The sequence below is a fragment of the Lichenostomus cassidix genome, chromosome 5 (assembly GCF_008360975.1).
Source record: "Lichenostomus cassidix isolate B80296 chromosome 5, HeHo_3.0, whole genome shotgun sequence".
Taxonomy (NCBI): domain Eukaryota; kingdom Metazoa; phylum Chordata; class Aves; order Passeriformes; family Meliphagidae; genus Lichenostomus; species Lichenostomus cassidix.
In genome coordinates this window covers 37,736,445-37,760,661 of record NC_139486.1, presented here as the reverse complement: position 1 = coordinate 37,760,661, position 24,217 = coordinate 37,736,445, and the positions used below count along the sequence as shown (strand labels likewise).

The following is a 24,217-nucleotide window of genomic DNA, read 5'->3' as shown; positions in this document are numbered from 1 at the left end:
TAGACCGTGTCAACAAATTTTCCTTTCCCTGTCAGTATTTTGGGACAGGGGTAACTCTCCTCCCCTTTACCCCAAAGCCTGGGCTAATCTGTCTTAAATGGAAAACGATTTGCCCAGGAATCACCTCTTGCCTTCCATGTCTTCTGCTAGCTGATCCATCCACCAATCCTCTGCTGCTCAGCCATGCAATTTCCATCTTACTACCATTTATCTCCACATTCAGCAACTAAGAGACTGGCCAGAGACAGAATCTGTGCAGAGCTCAAACCCTCAGGTAAAGGGAAGAGCTGGCACAGTGTGTTTGCCCAATACCATTCTTCCCATCACCTTGTATATGCACATTCTCAGCCAGGGAGGCTTTATCTTCTTTCTTTTCTCTTACATTTCCATCACATTACTCTCTTAAATATTCAGGGCTGTAAAACCCATGCAAATACCCGGCCATCACGGAAATGAGTAAGCATCTGGAGGGCTCTGCTTGGAAATAGTCAATGTACCAGACACTGCCATTTGAATGCTAAAGTGTTGTGTACTGGGGTAACTTCCACTGTTGACAAACCCTGGGGCAAGTGGGTGAGGTCCAGAAGGAAGTCCAAGTACCAAGAAAATAGCTATTTGTTTTCATCAGTATTTTTTCACCACTAGGCTCCTCTTTCTCCACAAGGCCCTGGATTCAAAGAACTGATCTAAGATCTCACATGCTGTACCTCACAGCTGATGTTTCACAATCCAGTGCAGCATCTTCCAGAGCATGTTTGTCTCTGTGCACTGCAGGTGAGCTGTGCTTCATCAGGTGGGCAGTGTTCTTCATATTGCCAAGTGCCAGGCAGGTCCATTTGGTGGGACAGGCTGGAAGGGATGTTCTGTTTCTCTGCTGGGTGAGCTTTCTGCTGGACTGTCCTGACCCTCTGTGTGGTGGGAGCCTCCAGCCAAGGGTGCAAGGCAGGGTGGAACCCCTGTATGAGCAGCAGCCTGCAGAGCTGATGGTGAAAATTGAGCCCAGAGCAGCTCAGCATTACAACACAGTCTGTCCTACAGCTAGCCCCTGCTGAAGGAGTAGTTCTCTGCTCAGGTAGCTCTCCTCACATTAGTCCTGCTCCCCTCCAAACATCCTGGAAAAAAACAATTCATTTTTCAGGAATCTGTTTTCTGCTAGTATAGCCCCCTGAACCCCCCCAGGGCACCAGCTGAGCACCAGCACTGGCAGAAGAGATGCTACAGGAGCATGGCTTGGAGAGCATCTCTTAGGGAAACTACCCAGAAACATGAAACCATGCTGGTCAGTCCTGACATCTCCCCTGGCCCCATATGTTCTGGCTCTACAATGCTGGACTGAGGCTCTAGGAAACTGCATCCAGATTCTGTCTGTTGTCCTGCAAGTTATGTTGCTCTCGGCCCTCCCCGTGGTTCAGAGAGCTTTCCCCTGCACTGTTTGCAGCAAGGCTGGTGCCTGGGCAGGCCATTTCCCTGCTGTACTGCTTTGGCCCACAGTGCTGAAGCTGAGGGAACCCAAGCGCTGCTCTAAACTGCCCTCATCTGCCCTTTCACATAGACTGAAACCTCATGAAAGGCTCCTGCTTTCCCCATGCCTCCAGGCTTTCTGCAAATTGCCTCATCCAGCTGCTGAGAAAAGGGGGCTTTCCCAGCTTTCTTTTTTCCCTCACTATATTCAGGTTTATGTTAATTGTGCATGATTAGCCAGCTGTGGGCTGGAAGCTCTTCTGACAGTCTGTTCCAAGGAAGCCATGAGGAAAGAGCCAGGAAACAGTGGTGGTGAAGCCCGCATATAAAACTGCAAATGCTTCTCCCTTGAGCCTGGATTTCTGCAGCAGGAGGAGCAAGCTACAAATGCTCAGGAGTGCAGTGTCCAGTGGAACCTGTGTTTGGGGGAAAAGTGACCACTTATTTTGCATAAGTCACCTGAGACAGCAGTCAGATATTTCCTTTCAGGGTTTGTGTGTGTGACCATCAATAGGTTAGGAGAAAAGCCTCTTCCAGAGCCAGGAAATGTCTGTATCGCTGGAATTGCATGCTCTGACATTTCATCTACACAGTCATCTCATCGTATGGAAAGCAGGTACAAAAGGCCACTCGATCATCATTTCCCTCTGTGTGGAAAAAAAGAAAGTGGTAGTAGCAGGTTTTTGGTTTTCTTTTGTTTTTTTCTTTCTTTTTTTCTTGTTTTCTTTTTTTTTTACTTTCTTTTTCTTCTGTAGCTCTGAAGAGCTTGGCAGGTTTCTAGGCTGGAGGGAACCAAGCCCTTTGTCCCTGCTCCCCTTCCCACACTCAGGAAAGTTCCTCCAGAAGGTTTTTGTGGCTGAGGTGCTCTCAAGTCTCAGACAACCTGCAGATTGGGTACTTGAGCCTCCCTTTACTTGCTGTCTTGCTGTCTAGCAGGAGCATAGCAGAAATGCGCAGTGATTGTCTCCAAACCTTGAGAAGAAACTGAGGAAAAGAGGATGGCAGAGAGCACAGGGTGCTTGTCCTTCCCTGGGAGATAACTGTCTTTCCTGACTGTCCACCTAATACCCTTCTACTTCATAGGTCCTAATGAGTTTTCCTTCTGAGATTGCCTAACTGATATGTAATTAATGTAGTCCAGAACAATTAATCTCAGTTTGTAATTGGCTTTGAAATATGCTGTTTCTGTTTCAAAGTGGAGAAGGGCTTGTGTGCCCATCTGTTTGCTGTTTTATTTGAGCGCTGCCTCTTCTTACCAAGCTCAGAGCTTGGTCAGATCTTTACTCTCTGTAAGGCAGGAGAAAGGCAAATATTCTGGGTAGGGAGGATCATTTCTCTCCTGTAAAGAGGGATCACATTAAGCTGCAGTGACTTGTGGATATACCTGGTCCTGTAGCCAGAGCCTCCTCTGCCATCCCTTCCAGAAAGCAGATGCACCTTGATGTGGGCTGCAGAGACTTCTGAATTCTCCTCTGTCACTATCCACTTGCTTCCCAAGTCCTGCAATAGATGTGGGTCACTGTTTCCTCTCCAGAGCCACTTCTGGTTCCTGCACACGAACCTGGGGCAAGGGCTGCCAGCTGACTGACACACTCATTGCAATGTGTCTCAGCCACCTCTCCTCTGCAGAAACACCACCAGCAAACAAACCCCGTGCTCACTGCTGCTCAGCACCCCAGTTCCCACTGCAGTCACTGGGCAGACTGGGCTGTGGTCAGGCAGCAGACAGGTCGAACCGGTCCCTGAGGCATGACCGGGCTTGTTCAAAGTCTTAACTTCCTATGGCTCCTTTGCCCCTCTCCTGCTCACTTTCCCATAAACTCTACCTTTGTTTGACTCTCAGCACACCCTTCTTTCCTCTCTTTTTGTTTTTTTCCCCAGAGACTTCTGATACGCATTGCAAGATGTCTGGAACTGCCAGACCATGTGGCACAATCCAAATATCACAGCATCAAGCAGGAGATAGCATCTTTCTCCAGCTGCAGAAGCACCATATCTCTCTGTATGTTCCAGAACACTGTAAACTTTCTGCACCAGATGTAATGGTGTCAGGAAAGGAAATGGTAATAAATTTTTCCAGTTTGAACCATTAAGAAGATTTTTGGCACTGTTCAAAGCACTCCAATAGCAGTCTGGGTGGGACACTTGCAAACTTTGCAGAGAGCTCCATGGGACCCCTAATGAATGAAAATACACCTGGGTGTAAAAAAAGAGTGCCTCTGATTCTAAGACAGCCAACTTCAGTCGAATAAACACCAAAATTCAAGATAAGGAAATGTTCACCTCAGTATATGCACACTGGACCCACACTCCAGCTCCTATCTGTGGGCGATGCCCAACAATTGTGTGAAGGTAAAAAGGATCTGGTTGTTTTCTCACCCAACTTAATGGTGCTTTTCAGCAAATATGAACCAAACTGTCCTCTCCAGAGTGTCTTTCATCTTCTTAGGGCAGTGGACAGAACAACTCCTCCTTGAAATGTTCAGAGCTTGACTAGCCACCTCCTTGTGACAGATTGCTGCTTCTGTGAGGTGTGTGTGAGGCTGTCTGCTGAGATGTTGTGCTCCTGGTGTCTTGCGTCAATTTTTGTGAGTCCATATCTGTGGGAGGCAAAGTCCTTGTCCCAGCTGAAGCGGTAAGGAAAGCAGCTCTCTGCCCAGTTAAGCCTGGGAAAAAAGTGACGATCGGGAGCCTAGGCTCCCTAATAAGGACACTGTTACAAGGGAAGAGATGAAGCATGGTGCATCTTAAAAGTGGCCACTGAAAGCAATGAGACAAACAATATTTGGTTCCTAACCAAGTCTATGCTTGTTTATGCTGCAATTAGAGTGTAGTAATACATGTTGCACATAGTATGGTCCAAATTTCTCATAGAGATGAATGTTGTGGAGCTGGGCAAAGCTCAGGAGCCATCGCCAGCATGATTGTAATTGTGAGGCACGGCAGTCCTTTGAAACTGCTTTTGAATGTAGGGCTGGAAAGGGCCTCCTGACTCATGTCCACTTACCTTTTATTTTAGACAGCTTTGTGATCTAGTAGTTTTCACAAACAAGACAGGCTCAGTCTCCAAGGGAAGGGGTTGTTCCTACAGTGTCCCATCGGAAAACCTCTCCAGAACCTCCAGGTTCTATGATGAATTAAAATCTGCTTTCTTACCTGTCTTGAATTTTGTACAGTTCACACCCATTTAATTTATGTCCAAAATTGTTCTTTTGTTTAAAAAGCTTCTCTTCTACCCCTAGCATAAGCAAAGTGAGAATCTCATGAAGAGGCTAGCCAATGTCTATGTCTTTGTCCCAAACTGCAATGTATGATGGTTAGAGCACTGGTTCTCCTAACTCCACAGGATTAGAAGTGAATCTCACAAAATAAGAGAGATTTCAGAAATCCTTGGGGTGTCTAAAGAAGCGTAGACTGCTGATCTATCTAGGACAAACCAGAGGTTTGTCTGGCGTCCCTGCTGTCCAAGCATCCCTGTCCCTCCCAGGCAAGGGTAAATATCAAAGAAGATCCTGCCATGGCCAGTGACTCAAAAAACACTTGTTTGCCAGCCATATTCAGCCGAAGTGGAAAGGAAAGCTCTGTGTTTTCATGACAAAATATATTTTAGCATAGCAAGATCTGTTTGCTCATTTAGCTTAAAAGCCCCTCTGCTTTCAACCTCCCAAAACTCTCAGGAAGCACCCCTGCCCCTTTGCAATGCCTCACCAGTCCCCAAGCCATAAAGCCTTGCAGGTTGTCATTGCTGAATTGAGGTACCTATTTAAATCAGGGATGGGGACTCCATTGATGCTGTCTGCTTCACAGATACAAAAGAAAGAGATCAACCCAGCTCTGAGGAGTTTATTAGCTGATGCAAGCATGACCCCATGCCATCTAAATCTCCTGGAAGCAAGTCAGATTGATGATCCACCGATAAACATATCAGCAGCTGAGGAGCTGTGCACAGTGTGGCTCCCATAATTAGTAACTCAGGTTCAAAGGCTTTTATGCAAAGGAACAATGGGCACCAAAACAGTTTTGTAGCCTGTTATGCACTGCAGTGTTTTGCTGTGATGGAAAGGCTTGCCCTGTCAGAGAAGCCTGCTTTTCATGTCCCTGTCCTCAACACAGCACAGGAGTAATTCCTACTGGTAAGGAGGCTATTGTCCACTTTTTAAGAACAGAAGCCAGGGATGTACATGCTGGCCAGGAAGATAAAAAAAAAGGTTTTAGTAAAAAGGGAAGTGCCAATCAAAAAAGTGTTCTCATTGCAAATCTGTCCCTATTATCAAAGGATTTCCCTGTCACCAGCAGTGCCTGAGATGGAAGTGACAGCTCATTTGTTTTGCCTTTGCTGCCAGCAGTGGAGCACATCTGTGTGTGTCATTAAGTAGCATGCAGAAGACATTTACATTTTTCCTCATGTTCATTTTTCCTCTCTGCTCACTGAGTTGAGGTTCTGCCTTTGAAAATGTCTCTGTTCAGCATCATCTGGAAAACTGTGGGATGAGAGATGCTGTCCAGCCAGACCCTGCTATCTCAGGGTGCTCACAGAGCTGCTCTTGCCTATGTCTTGCCTTGTCTTCTTGTGCAACTCTACAATCAGCCATGCATATTATGACAGGGCAGCTTCCTTACACCCAAAGGAGTATTTATTTTGCAGTAAAGCATTCATGTAAATTGTGTAAAGCATTCATACCCTGCTCACTCAGAAGTGCTGAGGTAGGACTCTCTGGGCAGCACCCTACTTGAGTCCCTCCAAGGTGCTTTCCAGCTTTTGTGAAAGGCAGGCCATTTTCCAGTTCCTGGGTTTCTGAGAACGCTGATCCTTCTACACAAAACTAGATTATCCCTTGGTGTCTTTAATCTCTTTACTGGGATGTGGTTTATTTTCAGTCAGTTGCTTTCTTTCCTGCTCATTTTTCCTTCTTGAACCTCTAACACCAAAGCAGTGTATTTGCACAGCAACCAGAGCTACAGACAGTGAATCCATGTTATTGCAGAAGAGCAGAATTCTCTCCTAGGTGATGGACTGCTTGGAGAGGACGGGAAGAAATAAAAGGGCAGTGATCCTCCCAGAGTTATCCCAGCAGGCCCCTAACACTCGTACTTTTCCAAATTCATTTCATAGCATGGCAGGTGTGATGTGAAATGCTCTGGTGCCTGACCAGCTAGAGAGGTTGTGCTGGAAGTTGTGATGGAACTGCCATTTTAAACCACCAGCCTTCTTTTGCTCTCTTTCAAATGCTTGCTTGGAGCTCTGGAGGTACAGGCAGGTTGCTGGGTGAGGGCCACCTGAGTGTTTATTCACAGTCAGGATCTCTGTGAGGTTGTCACGGATTGCAGTGGGAAGGATGCCTACAGCCAACATTCAAGAGTGTGTGTTGACAGGCTGGGCTGAATAACAAAAACATGGATTAGTTAGTAACATAGTATCTACTTCATATAGCGCATTATACTAATTTTCACTTTTCATCCAAGTGCTGCAGCTTGCTGGAATTCCATTTCTTCTCTAGGGCGTATATTTATACTGCTTTGGAATATTTCTGGCAAATATTCCAAATTTCTGTAGGACAGAAAACTTTGCCTCTTGGAAACCATGAGTACTTTCATAAATGAAAGAAACAGCACTGTATGTTCACCTCTCAGAGATCTCTTTTCCCACAGACACAAGGGATCTTGAAAGGGATATCCTTCCAGCTCTTATGCTATCAGAGCCACAAAGGCTGAAGGTGCAACTTGTTTCTTCTCAGCCGGAAGGCAGGAATCGTGGAGATGTCTGAATCAGGAGTAGTCACTGTGATTGAGTTTCTCCAAGGTTCATAAAGACTCCCTGCTGAGAACAGGCCTGTGGTCCAGTAGCCCTGGTTGCATTGCAGTGGGTTGTCACCAAAATGGGACTGTTCCACACAAAAATCTATTGAAAAAAAGATAATCTATGAAAATGTGAAAATGTCAGTTAGATCATTCCTGGCCAGCACCAGCCTGTAACCCTTTTATCAGTTCCACCGAGTGAGATGAAAAGACAGGTATGCAGAGTACATAAAGCTGCGTAGTAGTTGGGACTTGCTCCCTGCCAGGAGAGTTTCCCAGGAGTAGAATGACCAAAGGCAACAGCTGAGGTCTCCAGTCAAAGGAGATGTCTGGAAGAACCTTGCAGGGGGAAGCGATCTTCCAATGAGTCACTCTAGGCTCAGGTCTGATATCCCTGCCTAAAGAGGCAAAGGTAATTGCCTCTGATTAATGCTGGCAAACCTCTGTGAACTCCAGTGAGGATATGAAAGGACTGACATGCCTCTTTGAGATGGGGGTAAGATAGAGTATAGCTAAGTGTGGGAAGAAAATTAAGCTGAGATGTAGTTTTTAATTACCAATAAAGCCATGCTCTAGAATGAAGGGTTGAGAGCAGGACTCAGTCTGTTCCTACTCTTTTATGATCCTTGATGTATAGAAAGGTGTTTAGGGAAGAGCTACCCAGGACTTCTGTAGAGTCCCATTTGTAACATTTAAATGCTTGTGCTGCCCCCTCACCCCTTTTTGCTCGGAGGCTGTAATTATTTAGACCACAGGTGTATCCAGAGATTTCCAATGGATTCCAATAAAATGATGCTGCCTTGGAAGGGCAGCATCAGTGACTCCACTGATGTTTAGCAGAAGAAAAACTACATCTTTGATGGCTATTTATTTGGATGAGGCAGGAAGAAGGCCATAGCCCAAAGTGTGCTGTTGCCTCTTGATGAACATCCCAGGTGCTCAGCAGCTCCACTCTGGTCTCACCTCTGGAAAAGAGAAAGGAAAATGGTCCAAGCCATGCCTGACAGCAAGTGGCAATAGGGGCTTTTGTGCCCCTTGGATGTGTCTTTTTGCACCTGAGTCTGGCTGCACCTCAGTTAGGAGGCATGGTGAAAGCTTGGTGATGGTGAGCTCACTTCATCCAGCCATGTCGAGTATCCTGACAGCAGCAAAGACTTCAGCATGGGTTCAGACATGACTGCCTGGGCCACTGGCTGCTTACCCAGAGACTTGGTTTTCTTGGAAGCCTGTGCTGCTCACCAGCTGCTCTTGTCAACTAAAGTCTGCAGAGGTGTCTCAATAGGCAGAACACCTCTTCCTCCTCTGCCCATCCTAAAAATGATAGGCTCAGAGTGGGATGCTGTTTCTCCACCCATAATTAAAGCTAGTTCAGAGTCTTGTTTGGGAACAGTTCCTGCTGCTGGGCTCCCAGATTTCCTGTGTGGTGTCCTGTCATCCACCTGGGCTGTGGCTATGCTCAGATAGTTCTGCCTGTGCTACAGGCATCAGGTGGAAGCAGCAAAACACACATGAATGTCCCACATTCTGCTTTTGGGTCCATCTCTTTAGTCTTCTCTGGGGACATCATGTTTCAGTCTTCCTCTTCTCCCACCACATCATCAAGGTGGCATAGGTACCATTTAAGTAGCAATGGGTTTAGAGCCTCCTTTTATTCATCTCCTAACTTTGCAGACCATAGGATTCATGTTTCCTTCAACAGCACTGAAGTTTGGAGACATTTGCTCTCAATGCATTTCTCCCTTATTTACCTGAACCCCAGAGCTGGAGCTATAACTAAGAGAGTTTGGTTTTCCATTTCTCTCTGGAAACTCACAGAAGGCAATAATAGAGACTGGTGTCTGCCCACATTTCAGGACTTTTGTGGCATTTAGAGGACCATGAACAGAAGCATTGTGGTGTTCCTGGCAATAACCCTTTCCCTGCTATGGCACCCTGTGGGTATCAGTTAATAAATGTTCATCATACCCCATGGAGGATAAGGAACTCCATTTTGCAAATGGAAATGGGAAAGTAAGTCACCCAAAACCACACAGGGAAATTATGTCAAAGCCTGGGTTAGCATTTCCAGGTTTCTGATTGACCTAAATTATATTTAGACTTACCTTCTCTCTCAACACCTAATGCAGTGTCTTTATCATCTAAAAAGAGATGTTTGGAGATAGTGAATAAGTGCACTACATGTAAAGGTAGGATACTGCTGTTACTGTCACAAGGCAGGCAGGCACTGCAGGAAGTCCTCTTCCTCCCAAGGTATGGTTGTATTTTATTTATTAGCTCAGAGTCCCTGTATTTCAGGTTTAGCATCCTTTGACAGGAGTCGTGTACATGTAAGATTTTACTGTTAGATGCTAATAACTTATTAGTCTACAAATCTGTTTGGCTTACAACAAAAAAAAAAACCAAATCATCCTGTAGAAGATATCACAACATTAGATATCCTCTCCTACCCTCCCTTCAAATGATACACTGCTGACCAGATAATATTCCAGGGTGGCTGACAACTTTCATCTGCTCCATGTTATTAAAACCCCTTAGCAAGTGGAATGAAAATTCCTGTGCTATATATAGCATCATGTGTACAACTATCCACAGCTGGGAGTACAGCCTGGGTACCCACACTTGAATCTTTATGGTTTGGGTTTTGCAAGCCTTTTTTTCTCTGCACCGGCCAAGTCTCTGGCTGGCTGGTGACGTTGGCGCTCCATGAGAAGCCTGCTGCTCTCCTTTCCTGGCGGAGGTTTCACAGGGTTTCAAAGTCTCCCTCCAGTGCGGTTATTAAAGGCTTTTGTTTATCTTGTGAAATCTGCCCCGTGAATGCTGACACTGACTGAAGTGCTGGGAGAGTTTCCCTGACTCTTCCTCTCTCTGTCTCTCACGGGTCTATTCCCATGAAAATGATCTCAGGTGTGCTGTGCGTCATCAGTCTGCCCCGGGCGCTCCCTGGCTTACTGGCAGGGAAGATGAATGCGCTGTTTCTGAAGCTCTGCCCGTGGCTGGGTGCTCCTCCTGCCTCAGCACTGTGGAGAGCCATCCCAGCAGCTCTGGCCACGGCAGGCACCAGCTGTCCCCAGGCACACGCTGCTTCCCAGGCACACGGCCCAGCCAAGGGCTCCCTGCAGGAGAGCAGCTAGGGCTCTGCAATTCCATCCGAAACCCATTTGCACTGCTTGGGCAGCATTTTCCCAGCCTCTCTCCCATCCAGCCCTGCAGGGATGCAGCCTCTGACGGGAAAACTGAATCCTCCCACGATGAGCTTTCCTTCAGCACGTGATCCTGACTTTCCCTTTTGGATGAGAAAGCATCTCAAGTCTGTAGGGCTGAGATGTTGATGCTCATTCCAAGTGAGAACCCAGCTAGATCCTTGGCAGATTCCAGCTAGATCCCTGTATCCCTGCTGCCACTGAGCTATGTAACCCAGTGTTTACCTGGAGAAGCAGAGCGTTAAGCTCTGTAGCAAGGTGAGATGATTATGGAGATGGTGGAGGAAGGGGCAAGCCCACGACTTGAGTGCCCTGAGCTCCCCACAAAGTTTAACATTAATGATGGCACCACCAGCACAAGCATTCACATGTAGGTAACTGCTTGGGAACCACCAGTGCTGTCCCCACCACCAAATTCCACCACGCCATCAGCAGAATGATGGTAGCGCAGCCATGGGAAGGGGGCTTTGATGTCTGTGATTGTTTCCCTAAGCTGTGCTCTCTTCCACAGGAGCTCTTCCACCCTCACAGCCAGCAGAGCCAGGTCCCATGGGTGGGCTCCTGTGGCCACCTGGGAGCTGGAGGAGTAGCAGGCACCAGGCCTGGCTCTGAGGCAGCCACTGCAGCGCTTCCTTCTACACTGAAAGCCTGGGGAAGATTTGAGCAGTGCCTGGCTCGCTTTCTGAGAAAACAAGGAAAGAGAGCGTTACCCTAGACCCTGGGAAGCCCGTGTATTTTCATTGTATTTTAATTTTAAGAGATTGTCTGCCCTGCCCAAGATTATCTCATGGGAAAGAAAAGCCTGGCTCAGTGACTCGTGGTGAAACTTGTCCCCGAGCCAAATTTCTTTGCACCTGATGTTCCTCCATAGCAGCAGAAACCAGAGTATTTCAGTTCACAACACTGCCTTAGGGGTAGTGCTGGGGATAAGGGGTTGGAGGGGGAGGATGGGACCCAGATCTCCTCCTGCTCCTCCAGAACAAGTCCTGCAAGTTTGGATGCCGAGCAGCTCAGTCCAGGAGCTGGAAAGGGCATGGTGTCACCCTGGGAACGAGGATCACGTGGGGCTGCAGCAGAGGGAACCTGTCTCAGGGATACGTTGAGACATACCCTGCTCTCTTGTGCAATAGGTCTTTGCAAGTACAATGCTGTATTTATACGGTGGGAACTGAGAGCCCAGGGCTGGACTCTGCAGAGGCATGAGTAAGCAGCTTCCAGGAGGCCCAGGTGCCAGCTGGGTGAGCTCTTTGATTCCTTTTCTGGGAGCAGATGCAGACTAAGTGCTGGGTCTCGACCAGCATTCTCCAGTACAGGAAGGACAGTCTTAGAGCCATATTGTGAAGTTCTTAGTGTAAATGCTTTATCTCCCAGGCTCACTACAGAGTGATTTAGCATGGCTCGAAGAGAGGCAATGATGTAAAACAGACCCAAGATGTATAAGCAGACCATGTGGCCAAGGACAGCATCCTGTGCAAAGAGGACTCTCAGCAGAATGGAAGAGCACCAGTTCAATTAACACACAGGCTGTGAAAAGATAAGCATTCATTGTGGCAACAGCATCTATTTGAGCAGTGCCTCTGCTCTCATCTGCTCCTCTGGTGTTCCCATGCTGCTCTTTGAGAGACTGCAAAAACGACCATGGAAAGGACCAATCTAGCCCAAATTATGGGCAGGAAGGCATTAAGAGCAAAGTTGAAGCAGATTACTTAGCTGCCACTACAACTGAGAAAAGTCAAATGAGACCCTGCTTCCAATCTGGGCCTAATTGATAAATCATGTTAAACTTGGAACAATTTGAAGGAAAAAGCCAGTTAGCACCTGAGGATTAAATTGGGGAGTGTTAAGAAAGTGATAAGGTTGTTAATGTAATCACACCCCTCTCAGGAAATGGGGGGAGGATGCTATTCAGAGGTAATTGCATTTCAGCAGGGTTCCTCCTGCTGGAGTCATGTCAGCTCCTAACCTGGTAATAGTTCAGCCTGTCCCTTCAAAGTAAAATAGGATGTAACCTACAGGGCATAAAGATCTCCAGAAGAACTTTCAGACTTGCCCTTCTGGTGGTGGAAGGAGGATGCGCTGAGTCAGATGAAACTTGGTATTATTTTGGGTATTAATTCCCAGTCAGGGTTCAGTGGAAACTGAGGAAAGTGTTGCTAGCTGGAAACCTTCTTGGCACAGTTAAGCCCATTTAGGGTGCAATACCTGCAGAAAAAGGAAATGAAAGGGTCCTTTCCATACTGTGTCCTTAGTGTTGCTGACATCCAAGCTCAGATCCTTCAGAGATGGCAGCTGAGAGCGGCAGCAAGCACACTGGCTTCATGTGGATTTATACCACATGGTGTGTACCTGTACTGAAGTACTTGTACTGTTGCTGCATAGGCAGGTGGGAAGCCCTGATCAGTTGCTCTGCTGGATGCAAGGACTGTGCAGAAGTCTCCTCTCCAGGATCCAAGTCAGAGCCCTGAGCAAGAAAGAAGGTACTAGAGAGTTTCTACCCTGAGGAATGTTGGTGCCTTCAGCATTTGATGCTGAGCTTTGTGCTATGGAGCAAGTCAGATCAATTACTGATAAGGATCCTTTCTGGCAGGAGAGTAAGCAGCACTTGTGAGGAATTGTGCTGGCCTAGTAATGGACTGGGCTAGCTTCACCCAGCCTGGTGGGGTGGTTTGTGTTAGCAACAGTCTCCCAGGAGCTCCTCTGTGCTCTCAGCAGCTTCTGAAAATACAGGTTGGTCAAGCAGCACTGCAAGGCAGAAACAAGCCTAGACTCTTGTCAAAGCCAGGTAATAACACAGACCCAGAACTGTACCATAGAGAGGATGAGAGCAAGGCTTTAAAGACACCTCAGGTAGCTTTGGTAGGACACTCCATTTAATGAGATACATTCACCCCCACACCCAAGAGTTCAGCTTTGTTCATGGATTTCAGGGAGTTTTAGGCTGCTTATTGTGCATATGACAGGATATGGCTCAGTGGAATGACTCACTCCCTGTAAAGTTAATTCACACTTTGCTGCTATTTCCATTCACAGGTTCTCCTGTAAGATTTAGTGCCAGGAAGCTACAAAGCTGCGAGCCAGCTCAAAATATTCCCACAGGTTACTTTACATCTAGTAAACAGCAGACTGCAGGAGGACAGTGTGATTGCAGACTTGGTAAACAATCATGCTCCCTCCCCCCCAAAAAACCCCAACAACCTCCTCACCCAAAACACAAGTTCCCAAATCATGTTTTATCAGCAGAACTTTCTTATTCCCTTCTAATTTCTGAATCCCATTTGCTCATTACCTCTGCTACACTGTTTCTTTGTCCATTTTCTTTCCTAGCTCTCTGCTGAACCAGCACACTCTTCCCTCAGCAGCCTCTCTTTCCAGCCCTCTGACTCTGGAGCAGCTATGGGACCCCAGATCTGGACAGACAGGAGCCCTGGGCCATCTGTAATGCTGCAGATAGGGCAAAAAGGGTGAGTCCTGTGAGCTGTCTTGGATATAGCCTTTGCATCCTATGTGGCACAGGCAAAATTTTTAATCACTTGAGTAGTGTTTAACTACCAAGGTAAGTTAAGTAAAGCTGTTCACTAAATTACCCATCAGCCTAATGACAGCGCAGCATGCTGCTATTAAGGCTCCAAATGCAAGTCCTACATGGGCTTGGCTCAGTGAGTGCTGGGAGGGCCTCCTAAATGGTCCCTGGATGGTGGCTTCTGGGGAGAGGCACTGAAAGTCTTGGATGTTTGCTACTCCACCCCCCTCAGCAGCCTCGAAGCTGAGTGACTGCTGAGGTAACACAAGGAACTTGGAAAGTTTCACCTATGAGGGGATTTTTACCATTGCTAGTGGGGGTTGGGACAGGGAATGAGAAGTGGGGCTATTTCCCTCTTATGCTTATTGTTAGTAAAATGGACTAACTCCTTCTCCATGTTAAAGCCCAACTTAATTTGCACTGACAAAATTACAAACACAAATTGTGGAAATTTAAAAAAATTTATTTGAACAAATTTTGGAACAATCACATAGGAAGAAAGTAGCTCTCAGTACAGTTTCTTTTCCAGAACGAAATACTCCCTGTTTCAGACCATGCTACTGCAGGACAACCCTTGCTCTCCTCAGCAGGAAGGAGGCTGGTGCTCTTTCCACCTGTGGATTCACTCCATAGGGATATGGCATGCTCTTTGGCAAGTCACACCACAGCCCTCAGTCTCACAGGCTAAAGAAATGTGTAAAGACGCAACAGACAAACTGAACTAGTGATAGAGTAAAGGTGCCTGTACAGGTAGGAAATACACACAGGGGTGCATTGCTGAGTGAAAGCTTTGTTCAGAAAGTGGTGTCCTACCTAGACCCATGTCAGACAGGTCTAGCTACTGCCTCTGTGAGCACTATCTCTTAGGACTCCTCACCAGACTCAAATGCCATTTCAGTTGGATGAGTCCTTTCAACATTCAGCTCATTTTGCTACACCATCCTTTTCAGGTCTCTGAGCCTAACCCTAGCAGCAGTTCCAAGGTTCTGGGCCACTTTCCTTCACAGGGATACTTCTCCACCTCTTTCATCCTGCAATACTTCCCAGGGAGACAGCAGTCTTGTCTCACATCCTGGGGACTAAATAAGCTGCACTACAAAACCAGACAGCTGTGAGAGATTGCCTGTGTTCTCAGGCATTTGTTGGGAGCCAGACTGCATTACTTGCATTTGTCTTGCTACAAGCTCACTAGTTCACGTATGCTTGCTTTTGGTCTAGGGCAAACCATCCACAGCTATTTCTCTTTCTGTCACATTACTCCAGAGTGTCCCCAAGGTGATGGGCCATGGCCAGATGCAGAGGACCCCCTGAGTATTGAAAACATTGCTTGACAGACCTGTCACACTCTCTGCTACATAAACCAAAATGAAATGTCTCTGCAAAAGAAGGTTTAGAAATTGATGCAAGTTCTGTAATGGAATACAATAAAATGTGAATAGACTCTCTAGGATATTAAACCCCTGAGAAACAGGTGAGAGGGGAAGGGAATGAAACATAAGGAATGATTTTCACCAACATAAACTTCACGGATTTCCTTTGCTTTTGATTTCAGCAGATCAAGCAGTGACTTTTAAGAAAGGGAAGCATAACAGAAACAAGTCCTGAGTCCTCAGTTCTGCAGCCCCAGAAACAACAGTACAAGCTGAATTCCATTCTTTGGTGTAGATCTAAAACAAAGGATTTTATTAATGAAGAGGAACTCTCTCTCTCACTATAACCTCCTCCTTTTGATTCAGTAGTGAATATATGGACAATATTACCTTGAAATTCATATCACCAGCAAATTTTTCAGGTCCCAAGAAGTTTCCCTGCATATTAGCATCTCAACTAAGTAGAATCACAACTTTCATTTAACAATATTCATTCTTCTTTCCTTCTCCATCTACCTTTCTTCATTCCATCTTTTTCCTTTCTATTTTCTTCCTTCTCTCCTTTCATTGTGTGCATGTCCATCTACATCTGATCCCTTGGTAGTGTTATAAACCCTTTGCTGACACAGTTTTGTCTCAGCTAGACAGAGCCACTCATCACTGTTCCTCACCTGTTCTTTCTTTCAAAATACCACACACACAAAAGGCCTTTCAAAGTGGTCCCCAAGTCCACGGCTACCTCTTAGGATAGGACTATTACACTGGCACCCAGTGGACTAGAGAGTCCTCTCAGAGAAGGTTTTGCTCCAAGTATTACTGTAGCTCCCAGTGCATTTTCTCTTCAGCCTGCTAATGGACTTTATTTAGGAAACACCTTCTCAACAGCAATCTCAGTAAAGGGTCTTTAAGAAAGAGTGCTGCTTTTTCACAGCCAAATGAATTCTACCTATTTTGGCAAACAGAATCAGAGGGGGAACCCAAGTCTCAATGCTACAAACTCCACACCCCATGCCTGACCATGTTGCAGTTGCCTTTAACTGCTCCTGCCCTACTCTTTGCCACGCCTGTAAATCAGCCAAAACACAGGCTGATTTCAAAAGTCCCTCACATTTATTATGCTGCATCAGAACTCTGAAAGTGTGTGAGCTTCAACCAGAAAACTGGTAATTTTGAACAATGTAAGGAACCTGCCTGTTCTGGGGTACTGAGTCTTGATGTATTAAAGGTTCCCATTCGTTTGGGACACTACAGACATGTCCAGCAGGTATTATAGCTGCCTGGACCATTCCACATCTCAGCACAATGGAAATCTAGGTCAGGTCTCCTAGGCATCTGATACTGTACCCAGCAAGAGACAGGTTTCCAAGCCCAGCAGCTTATCATACCCTCCTCGCTGGGGCCATAGGAGCAGTCACTCCGAGAAGGTGCAGAGCAAATACTGCCATTGGGTGTTTCTCTTCCCCTCCCTCAAAGCAGCTTCAGACAAAGCAAAAGAACTTCTTCCAGCGGCACTTAGACAGAGTCTTGATGCCTTTGGCAGTCATCTTCTTTTCCTGGCGTGCCTTGTGCTCAACACCGCTGACAATGGCCATGTCAAAAACTTCCTTAAGGTTCTTCTGGGTCAGTGCTGAGCATTCCAGGTAGGCTTCAGCCCGGATTTTGTCAGCTAGACCTTCTGCCTGGGGCCGGGGAACAGGCTTCACATGGTAGCGGTCCAGGCTGATGAGGACATTGACATCATCCCGCAAGTCTGCCTGTGTCCCCACTAGCAGCACTGGTGCCCGGGGGTTATGAGTTCGTATCTCAGGGATCCATTTCTCTGTAATGTTTTGGAAGGAGCTTGGGTTTACCACACTGAAGCAGACAAGGAAGACGTCAGTGTCAGGGTAGCAAAGAGAGCGCAAACAGTCAAAGTCCTCCTGTAGAAAAAGGAGGGGGGGAAAAAAGTCTTCACTGGACTGCTCTTCTAACAGCATGATGCTGCAGTAGGTTTTCTACAAGTTAACTAGGATAGCAACAGAGGCAGGCCACTGTGCTGACTTTGTGGCCATGCCACGTTTCAGACACAAGTTTCAGGGCTGAGGGTGTCTGTCATTCATCTTTGACTGCCATACCAGCAAATGGCTGGTGCTGGACCAGTGAATTTCCTTTCTTCCCAGTTAAACACTGCCTTCCTCAAAGCCTGAAAACAATCCCTGTCCCACTGGACCAGAGCTGACAGCTGCTTTGATAGAGCTTACCTGTCCAGCAGTGTCCCACAGCTGAATCCGGACTGGGGCTCCATCCACAAGGACCTGCACTGTAGCAGAGGGAGAATAAGGATGAGTCTAATGCAGCTGGCCAACATACACACGTACACTCATACAGGCTTTTCCTGAACACTCTGGTTCATAACCTGCTGAACAGACTCACTGAAGTCACTCAAGTCTCCTCCTAGCTCAGCATCCTCCCAAACCTCACTAAAACAGCTGAAGCTTGCACTGGGAACATTCAGAGAACTGCAGTATACCTTCTGATTTTGTTAACTCTCAGGTGTTTTGTGCTCTTCTCCACTATTTTGAAAGAATAGTTCCACATTACTGGATAACTGCTCCTCTAGAGAAGCAAAGCCCTTAGCCAAACAGTTCCGTGAGAACCAGTTCTTCTTCTTGTACAACCAAAGAAAAAAGATAAAGTTAAAAACAAACTGAGAACTTCAGCAACTTGCTCCTTCGCCAAGCAAATTCAAATAAGTCCCATCAAACAAGCTATTGGATATCTTTCCCATCCAAACCAGAAATTTGGCCTTAAAAACTTGTTCCATGAGTGTCCTAGCTAAGGGAAAAGCCACCTTTGAAATGAAGAAGCTATTAACGAAACAGTGATGAGTGAAATCCCTTTCAGAGACTATCCATACACTGAAAAACTGCTGAGTTACACATGTAAGGTTTGCTCCTGTTTCACTCCCTAATCACAATCAGCCTTCATGTGGTATCAGCTGACTCAGACTGAGGGCTGGCAGGACCTCTGATGGAAATCAGGATTGAAACTGTTAGATGTTTAAATGCATAGACACCACAGAGATTGGCTAGGAACTGAGGAGAGGGAGAAAGGGGTTGGGGGAGCTGGAAATCACTTGGAAGTCTTGACAAGGTGGATGGGGCTGTGCTTGGGTGAATAGAGGCACACATCATGGCTAAGGTGACAATGGCTAGCACTTGACATAAACTAGCAAAACTCCACTGCTGTGTGCAGGGAGGAGGCTTTATTGTCCTTTAAAAAAAAAACCCCAAACCAAAACCAAATAACCCCCCCCCAAAATCTTCAAACAAAAAAAATCTCCCAACCAGAAGCAGGATCAAAAAAAAAGGACACGCAGACAAAAAGATGAACTGAAGTTTGATGGGAGACCAAGACTGGAAGAAAAATGAAGGGGTGGGTGCGTCCACCACAGTGCCACTCCTCGCGGCATAGCTGAAAGTCATTGCTTCCTTGTGACTGGGAAACAGTTGGGTTGTTACCATATCTTTGCCCCAGAGGAGGAAGAGAAACCTGTTCCCGATCAAAGAACCTGCTAGATCCTGACTTGATCTTCAAGACAGCAGCATTTGCCTTTCTAGTATCTGGTTTCCTCTGTCTCACAAGTGCATTAAGAGAAGGAATTAGCATCTCTGAAATGTTTTGCCATCTTCAGAAGAAAGTCACCACATAGATTACCTACTGCTCCAGCGTTTGCACAAAGTTTCATCCCATCTGCTGCTAGCCTAAGCTACAATAGCAACTCTGCAACAGCCCTCCAAATACTTCCCTCACAAGGTCCACACCCTCAGAATGAGGATGGATCATGGTACAATAGCAAAGGGGCTGGCAGAACAGGATAGCCTGGTGGAGAAAGGTCACCGGGTACACGTTTCACTCAAGGCTGCTCTACCTGGCAGCGACACCCTGCAGGAGGTAGCAGCCAGACAGATGCATGTGTCTGGGTCACCGTCCCAGAGACATTCCCCTGATAATGCAACACCTTCTCCTATCTTGTTATTGGAATCACGGTCCCACGACCAGGATTAAGGTTAGAATTTAAACTGCTCAATTCTGCTGGCTGTTGCAATGGCAGGGACTCCCCAGGAGTGGAAGGAATTGGGTTGAAATTTCTGAGGTGGATCCTGAACCATAATATGTGACTCCAGGAATGGATTTCCTTCAGGCTTATTCAGGCTAAGAGTAGGGGTGGGAAGGAAAACTTGTCTGTTTTTCCATTTCCTCCCAATAAGCAGAAAGTGAACTTCACAAGGCACATTTTTAATGTTTTTGATTTCTGTGAGTTACAAATCCTGTAAACCTCTGAAGTCAGTACTTGGACATCCAGACTGGGACTAAACCCATGCGCAATCTTCAAATTACCTGCCGTAAATCAGGAGTCTCTGTGCTCATCCTGCCTTCACCTTTCTGGACCATTTTATTATGAATTTGCCCTTCCAAAAATGTGCAATCTAATAACTACAGGAATTTTTAACCTCTCTTAGTCCAATCCATACACATCAATGTAAAGAGAGCAGAAAGAGCAGTAACCTTTTCCTTGGTGGACTGATGATTCCTTACATGTATTCCCAAAGGGCTTCTGGACCCTGAACAGCAGCATGTTCTCAGTTCATTTCCTTTAAGTGACAGTGGAATAGCTTGGGGAGGGTCAAGGTAAATCAACAGATCTCAGAGTGAGCAACTGGCGGGGGGGACATTCAGACAAACAAAACACTCCCTCTAAGCACCCCTAAGACTATGACACATTAGATGTCTCATTCCTGGTCTGACTTGAGCACATCTCTAATCTACCAATCTACATTGTCAAGCAGTGTTTTGTTTCTTCATATCAAATGAAGATAAGAAACCTTTCAAAGGGCTTTTTATTCTCCTGGGGTTTATATTAGAAATTGGAGCCCAAAGGAAGAGGAATGTAGAACAAGAACAAAGATAGCATTTACAAAAGTGGAAACTAATGAGAGCTCATCAACTGCAATTCTAGCCAGACTTCTAAAGCTCTTCAACTTTTTGACAACTTCTGTTCAATGCTAACTTCACCAGATGTGGGGAAAAGGATGGTTTTCTTGAGTATCAGTTGAAGCTAAAATCACAGCATTACACTATAGGCTATTTCTGAAGCTAAAATCACGGCAAACAATTAAAAAAAACAAACAAAAAACCAAACAACCAAAACCTAAACACTAAGCCCCGTTCCATTTAGTCATAACACCACAAAACCAGGAAGGTGCCCCAGTTCATAGAACTTGCAAACCAACTCGACACCTGTGGATTGACACAGCTGTAGAACGCAGGACCTCCAACTGCGAAAGCTCCGCAAAACGTCGGGGGGACTCGGTGCGAGTCCCAGAAGTCCCCTCGGGCTGTGCGTCCGCAGGCTGCGCTGCCTGCAGAGCGCCCGGTGCGCAGCCCCGCGGGCAGCCCGCGGCCCCGGGAGCGCTCGCCTCTCTCCCGACGCCGCGTCCCGAGGCGCGCTCCGCTGCGCCAGACTGGATCCCCCGGCCGCCCCACGCCCCGCGCGTCCCGGGCGGGCACCTACCGGAGAAGGTGTCGAGGGCGGTGGGCTGGTACTCGTCGGGGTACCCGTTGGTGGTGTAGCTGACCACCAGGCTGGTCTTGCCCACGGCGCCGTCGCCCACCAGCACGCACTTGATGCCCAACTCCGGGCCGCTGCCCCGGGGCGGGCTGTGTCTCCGTAGAGCGGGCGCGTAATCCAGGAGCTCCTGGGGAGGCATGGCAATGGCAATGGCAATGGCAATGGCAATGGCCCTAGCAATGGCTCCGGGGGCTCGACAGGGCTCAGAGTGGGGAGTGGCGCGCCGCGGCCGCTGCCATATCCCTGCGAGCCGGCTGCTGTCGGGGCTGCCGTGCGGGGCCACCCTCTCCGGCCCGCAGAGCTTCGCTCCTCATCACTACACCTGCCACCCTGCGCACAAAACCGGCCCCGATTTCCCTAGTCCCGCCCTGTCCCGCCCCGCCGGGAGGTGGCTGAGCCCAGCCCTGCCCGGCCCGGCCGCCTCCTCCCGCCGCCGTCCCGCAGGCGAGGGTCGCGCTGCTGCACCCCCATCCCCCGCGATGCCCCCCGAGCAGCGCCTGCCCTCGGAATTTCGGCAGGTGCCGCGCCGTGCTCTGAGTCGTGCACACGCGGGAAAGCCGCGCTCCATACGTGTCGCCCCGGCTTTCTTTTCAGAAGAAGCAGCGCCACTGTCCCACTTGGGGCATCTGTGATTTCTGCCATAAAATCAGTACAGAAATAAAACCAACGGTGCTGGTCAATATTGTGAAGGACGACAGAAAAAAAAATGGCCAAAAGTCATCACATCTGTTAACTGTGTGATTGCCATTACTGGGTTCCTGGGGCCCAGCCAAGCTGTTGCTACCTGCTGGCAAAAGCCACAAAATGTATTTGCCCAGCTGCATGGACAAGTGCAGGAGTTCCCAGTCTGCTGCCTGTTTTTGATATTCACCTGAATTCACAGCTCACACACCACACTGTGCCCTTGGCAGCTAAGAAGACGGCTCCATCCCTGCCCTGAGGAGCTCACTGTCTAAAGAAGTATGACTAAACAAACAGAGGAGTGGGAACACACCACTTGAGAGATATAGCCACACTATCGCAGCAATCATTGCACTCCAGTGTAGCACCTCCAAGTGATTGGAAACACTGGAGGGAAAGTATTAATGCCTGCAATACCTAATATTGCAACATCAGCTTTGAATGTGGGGCTGCTTCCTAATGGAGGAGCTAAACTTGGGCTGTCAATGAATGCCACTCATTTAGTTACCATGATGTCCTTCATGGTTCTCTCAGCAAGGCAAACCTGTCTGCACTAGGGAGGTTTGTGCTGCAAGGAGCCACTGATTAGAAGCTCCAGAGTTTGTCTTACTGAAGTTTGCATCCACACTGAGAAGATACATAGATGTTTCACCTATACTAAAGTTACACTTGAGAAGAATTCTTTAAGTCAGGCAGAATCTAGAATGCTTTTCCCTTGGTTGACAGAAAGTCATAAGCACTGCAACCCTTCAGGTTCAGTGGACAACAAAGCATGTCCACTCTTTGGAGACAGCCATCAAGCTTCCTGGGAATGGCAAGAAGGCTTTTCCTCTGCAGTTTTCTCTAGCAGTTTGCTTTAATCAACCCCTTATGTGGTTTTACTAGCACAGCCTTAAATTTCTATAGATGCAAAAAACGGGGATGGTATTAGAAATTAGGCTGCTGCTAAAGACTATGTGCCAGATAGTCTTGCTACAGCAAGTGGCTGCTATCTCAAGGGACTGACCTGCATTAGATTGGCTTTTTCCAATGCCATGCTCTTCAGTGCTAGTTCAGAGCCAGGTGACAGCTGAAGTGCTCCAGAAAAGGCAGAATGCACTGGGACAGGCAATACTGTGCAGCGTGTGAGGTGTGGCTGTGCCTCCAATAGGACTGGCAAGGACATGCTACACAGCTGGGACAGGCAGCACAGAAACCAAGGATCTGGAAAACTTTTCCAGTCCATTTCAGACACTGGCTGACATTCTGTGAACTATGACATTTCCATTTAATCAGAAGTAGTGAATGTAAATGAGGGATTATTCACCAAATTTTTCACTGTTAGCAGAGGCAAGGGACTAAAGAGAAGCTGACAGTTCATGTTTCCTATATGCTGTTTACTTAGGAATGGATGTCCCTTAAGAAGATACACTGTTGCCCCACTGTTGCCCCACTCCAAGGATCCAGCCCTTTTATTCCTTTCCCAAAATCTCTTCCTTCTGTGACTATGCTATTTTTTCCTTGCAGTTTCTGACAACCGTTGGTTGACACACACTTAACTTGTCAATGAGCTTAAGTGACTTTTAATCTATATTTAAACTAAGCAACTAAGCAAACAAACAGGGCAGCTCCCATGGATTCGTTTCTCAGGTCTTGCCTTGTTCCTGACAGCTAAATAAAGGATGCAGGTTTAGTTTCACCATGCGGTGAGAAGTCAGTGGGTTTGCTAGATTTTCTTGTACAGTTTTAGGTTTTTTACAGTGAAAGTCAGTCCCATTCCCTGAGCTGCTGAGCTGACAGCCATGGAGACTGGCTCTGCCCATGTAGGCAGCAGGTACATTAGGAGAGCCCCATTGCGTGCTGCTTGCCTGACATGCTCCTCTGCCAAAATCAGCTGTGCCTGAGTGGGAAATACAGAGTCTGCAAGGCTGTACTTGGCCTCACTCCCAGGAATTATAATTAGTACAAATTATGATGGTATTTCTCATGATGTGAATTCCCATCCAGCCGGAATTAAGTGCAAAAGATCAAACTCTTTCCAGGCAGTTCAAATACAGATTTCAGGTACTGTTAGTGTTTAGCTGTTACTCAGCTGGGCTGCACTATCTAGGTCACACAGAAAAGCTGCCCCATTAAAGTGATTTACAGTGGAAATAGATTTCTATATTTAGGCTGTGTGTGATTGTTGTGACCAAACTTTATACATCTATACAAAGTCCTATAACTAAAAAAAACCCAGTTATTTGGAAGAAGACACTTCCTTTCCTGCCCATTGCTATTACTTACAGTAATTTTTCTCACTGCTGCTGTGGCAGGAGAAGTCCACCTATGGACCAAATCAAGACCAGTACATAAGCCACTTTGGATGAGGAGGAGACTAGGACTTTTCCCTTCTGGGGACGAAACTACAAATAAGCTTAAACTATTTAATATACTTTACTTTCTGAAATGCAGTGTTATAAGATTGGGACACTGTGACACTCGGCTTTTTTTGCAGCTAGTGGTCCTGACATTTACCGGCTTCTGAGCAATACTTGACCTCCAACAACCTCGTATTCTGCTCCTCTGACAACATTGTATTCTGCCTCCCTGGCTGATA

The 24,217-nt window shown here is 47.0% G+C and overlaps 1 protein-coding gene across 1 annotated transcript; it reads right to left on the bottom strand.

Moving 5' to 3' along the window:
* Window positions 1–14,419: 14,419 nt before the first annotated feature.
* RHOV (ras homolog family member V) lies at window positions 14,420–21,308 on the bottom strand. Its single transcript, XM_085062421.1, has 3 exons — window positions 20,902–21,308; window positions 17,588–17,646; window positions 14,420–17,266 (listed from the first exon to the last, which is right to left on the bottom strand). The coding sequence occupies exons 1-3, from the start codon at window positions 21,095–21,097 to the stop codon at window positions 16,826–16,828; spliced, it is 696 nt and encodes a 231-aa protein (XP_084918547.1). The 5' UTR covers window positions 21,098–21,308; the 3' UTR covers window positions 14,420–16,825.
* Between the last annotated feature and the right edge of the window lie 2,909 nt (window positions 21,309–24,217).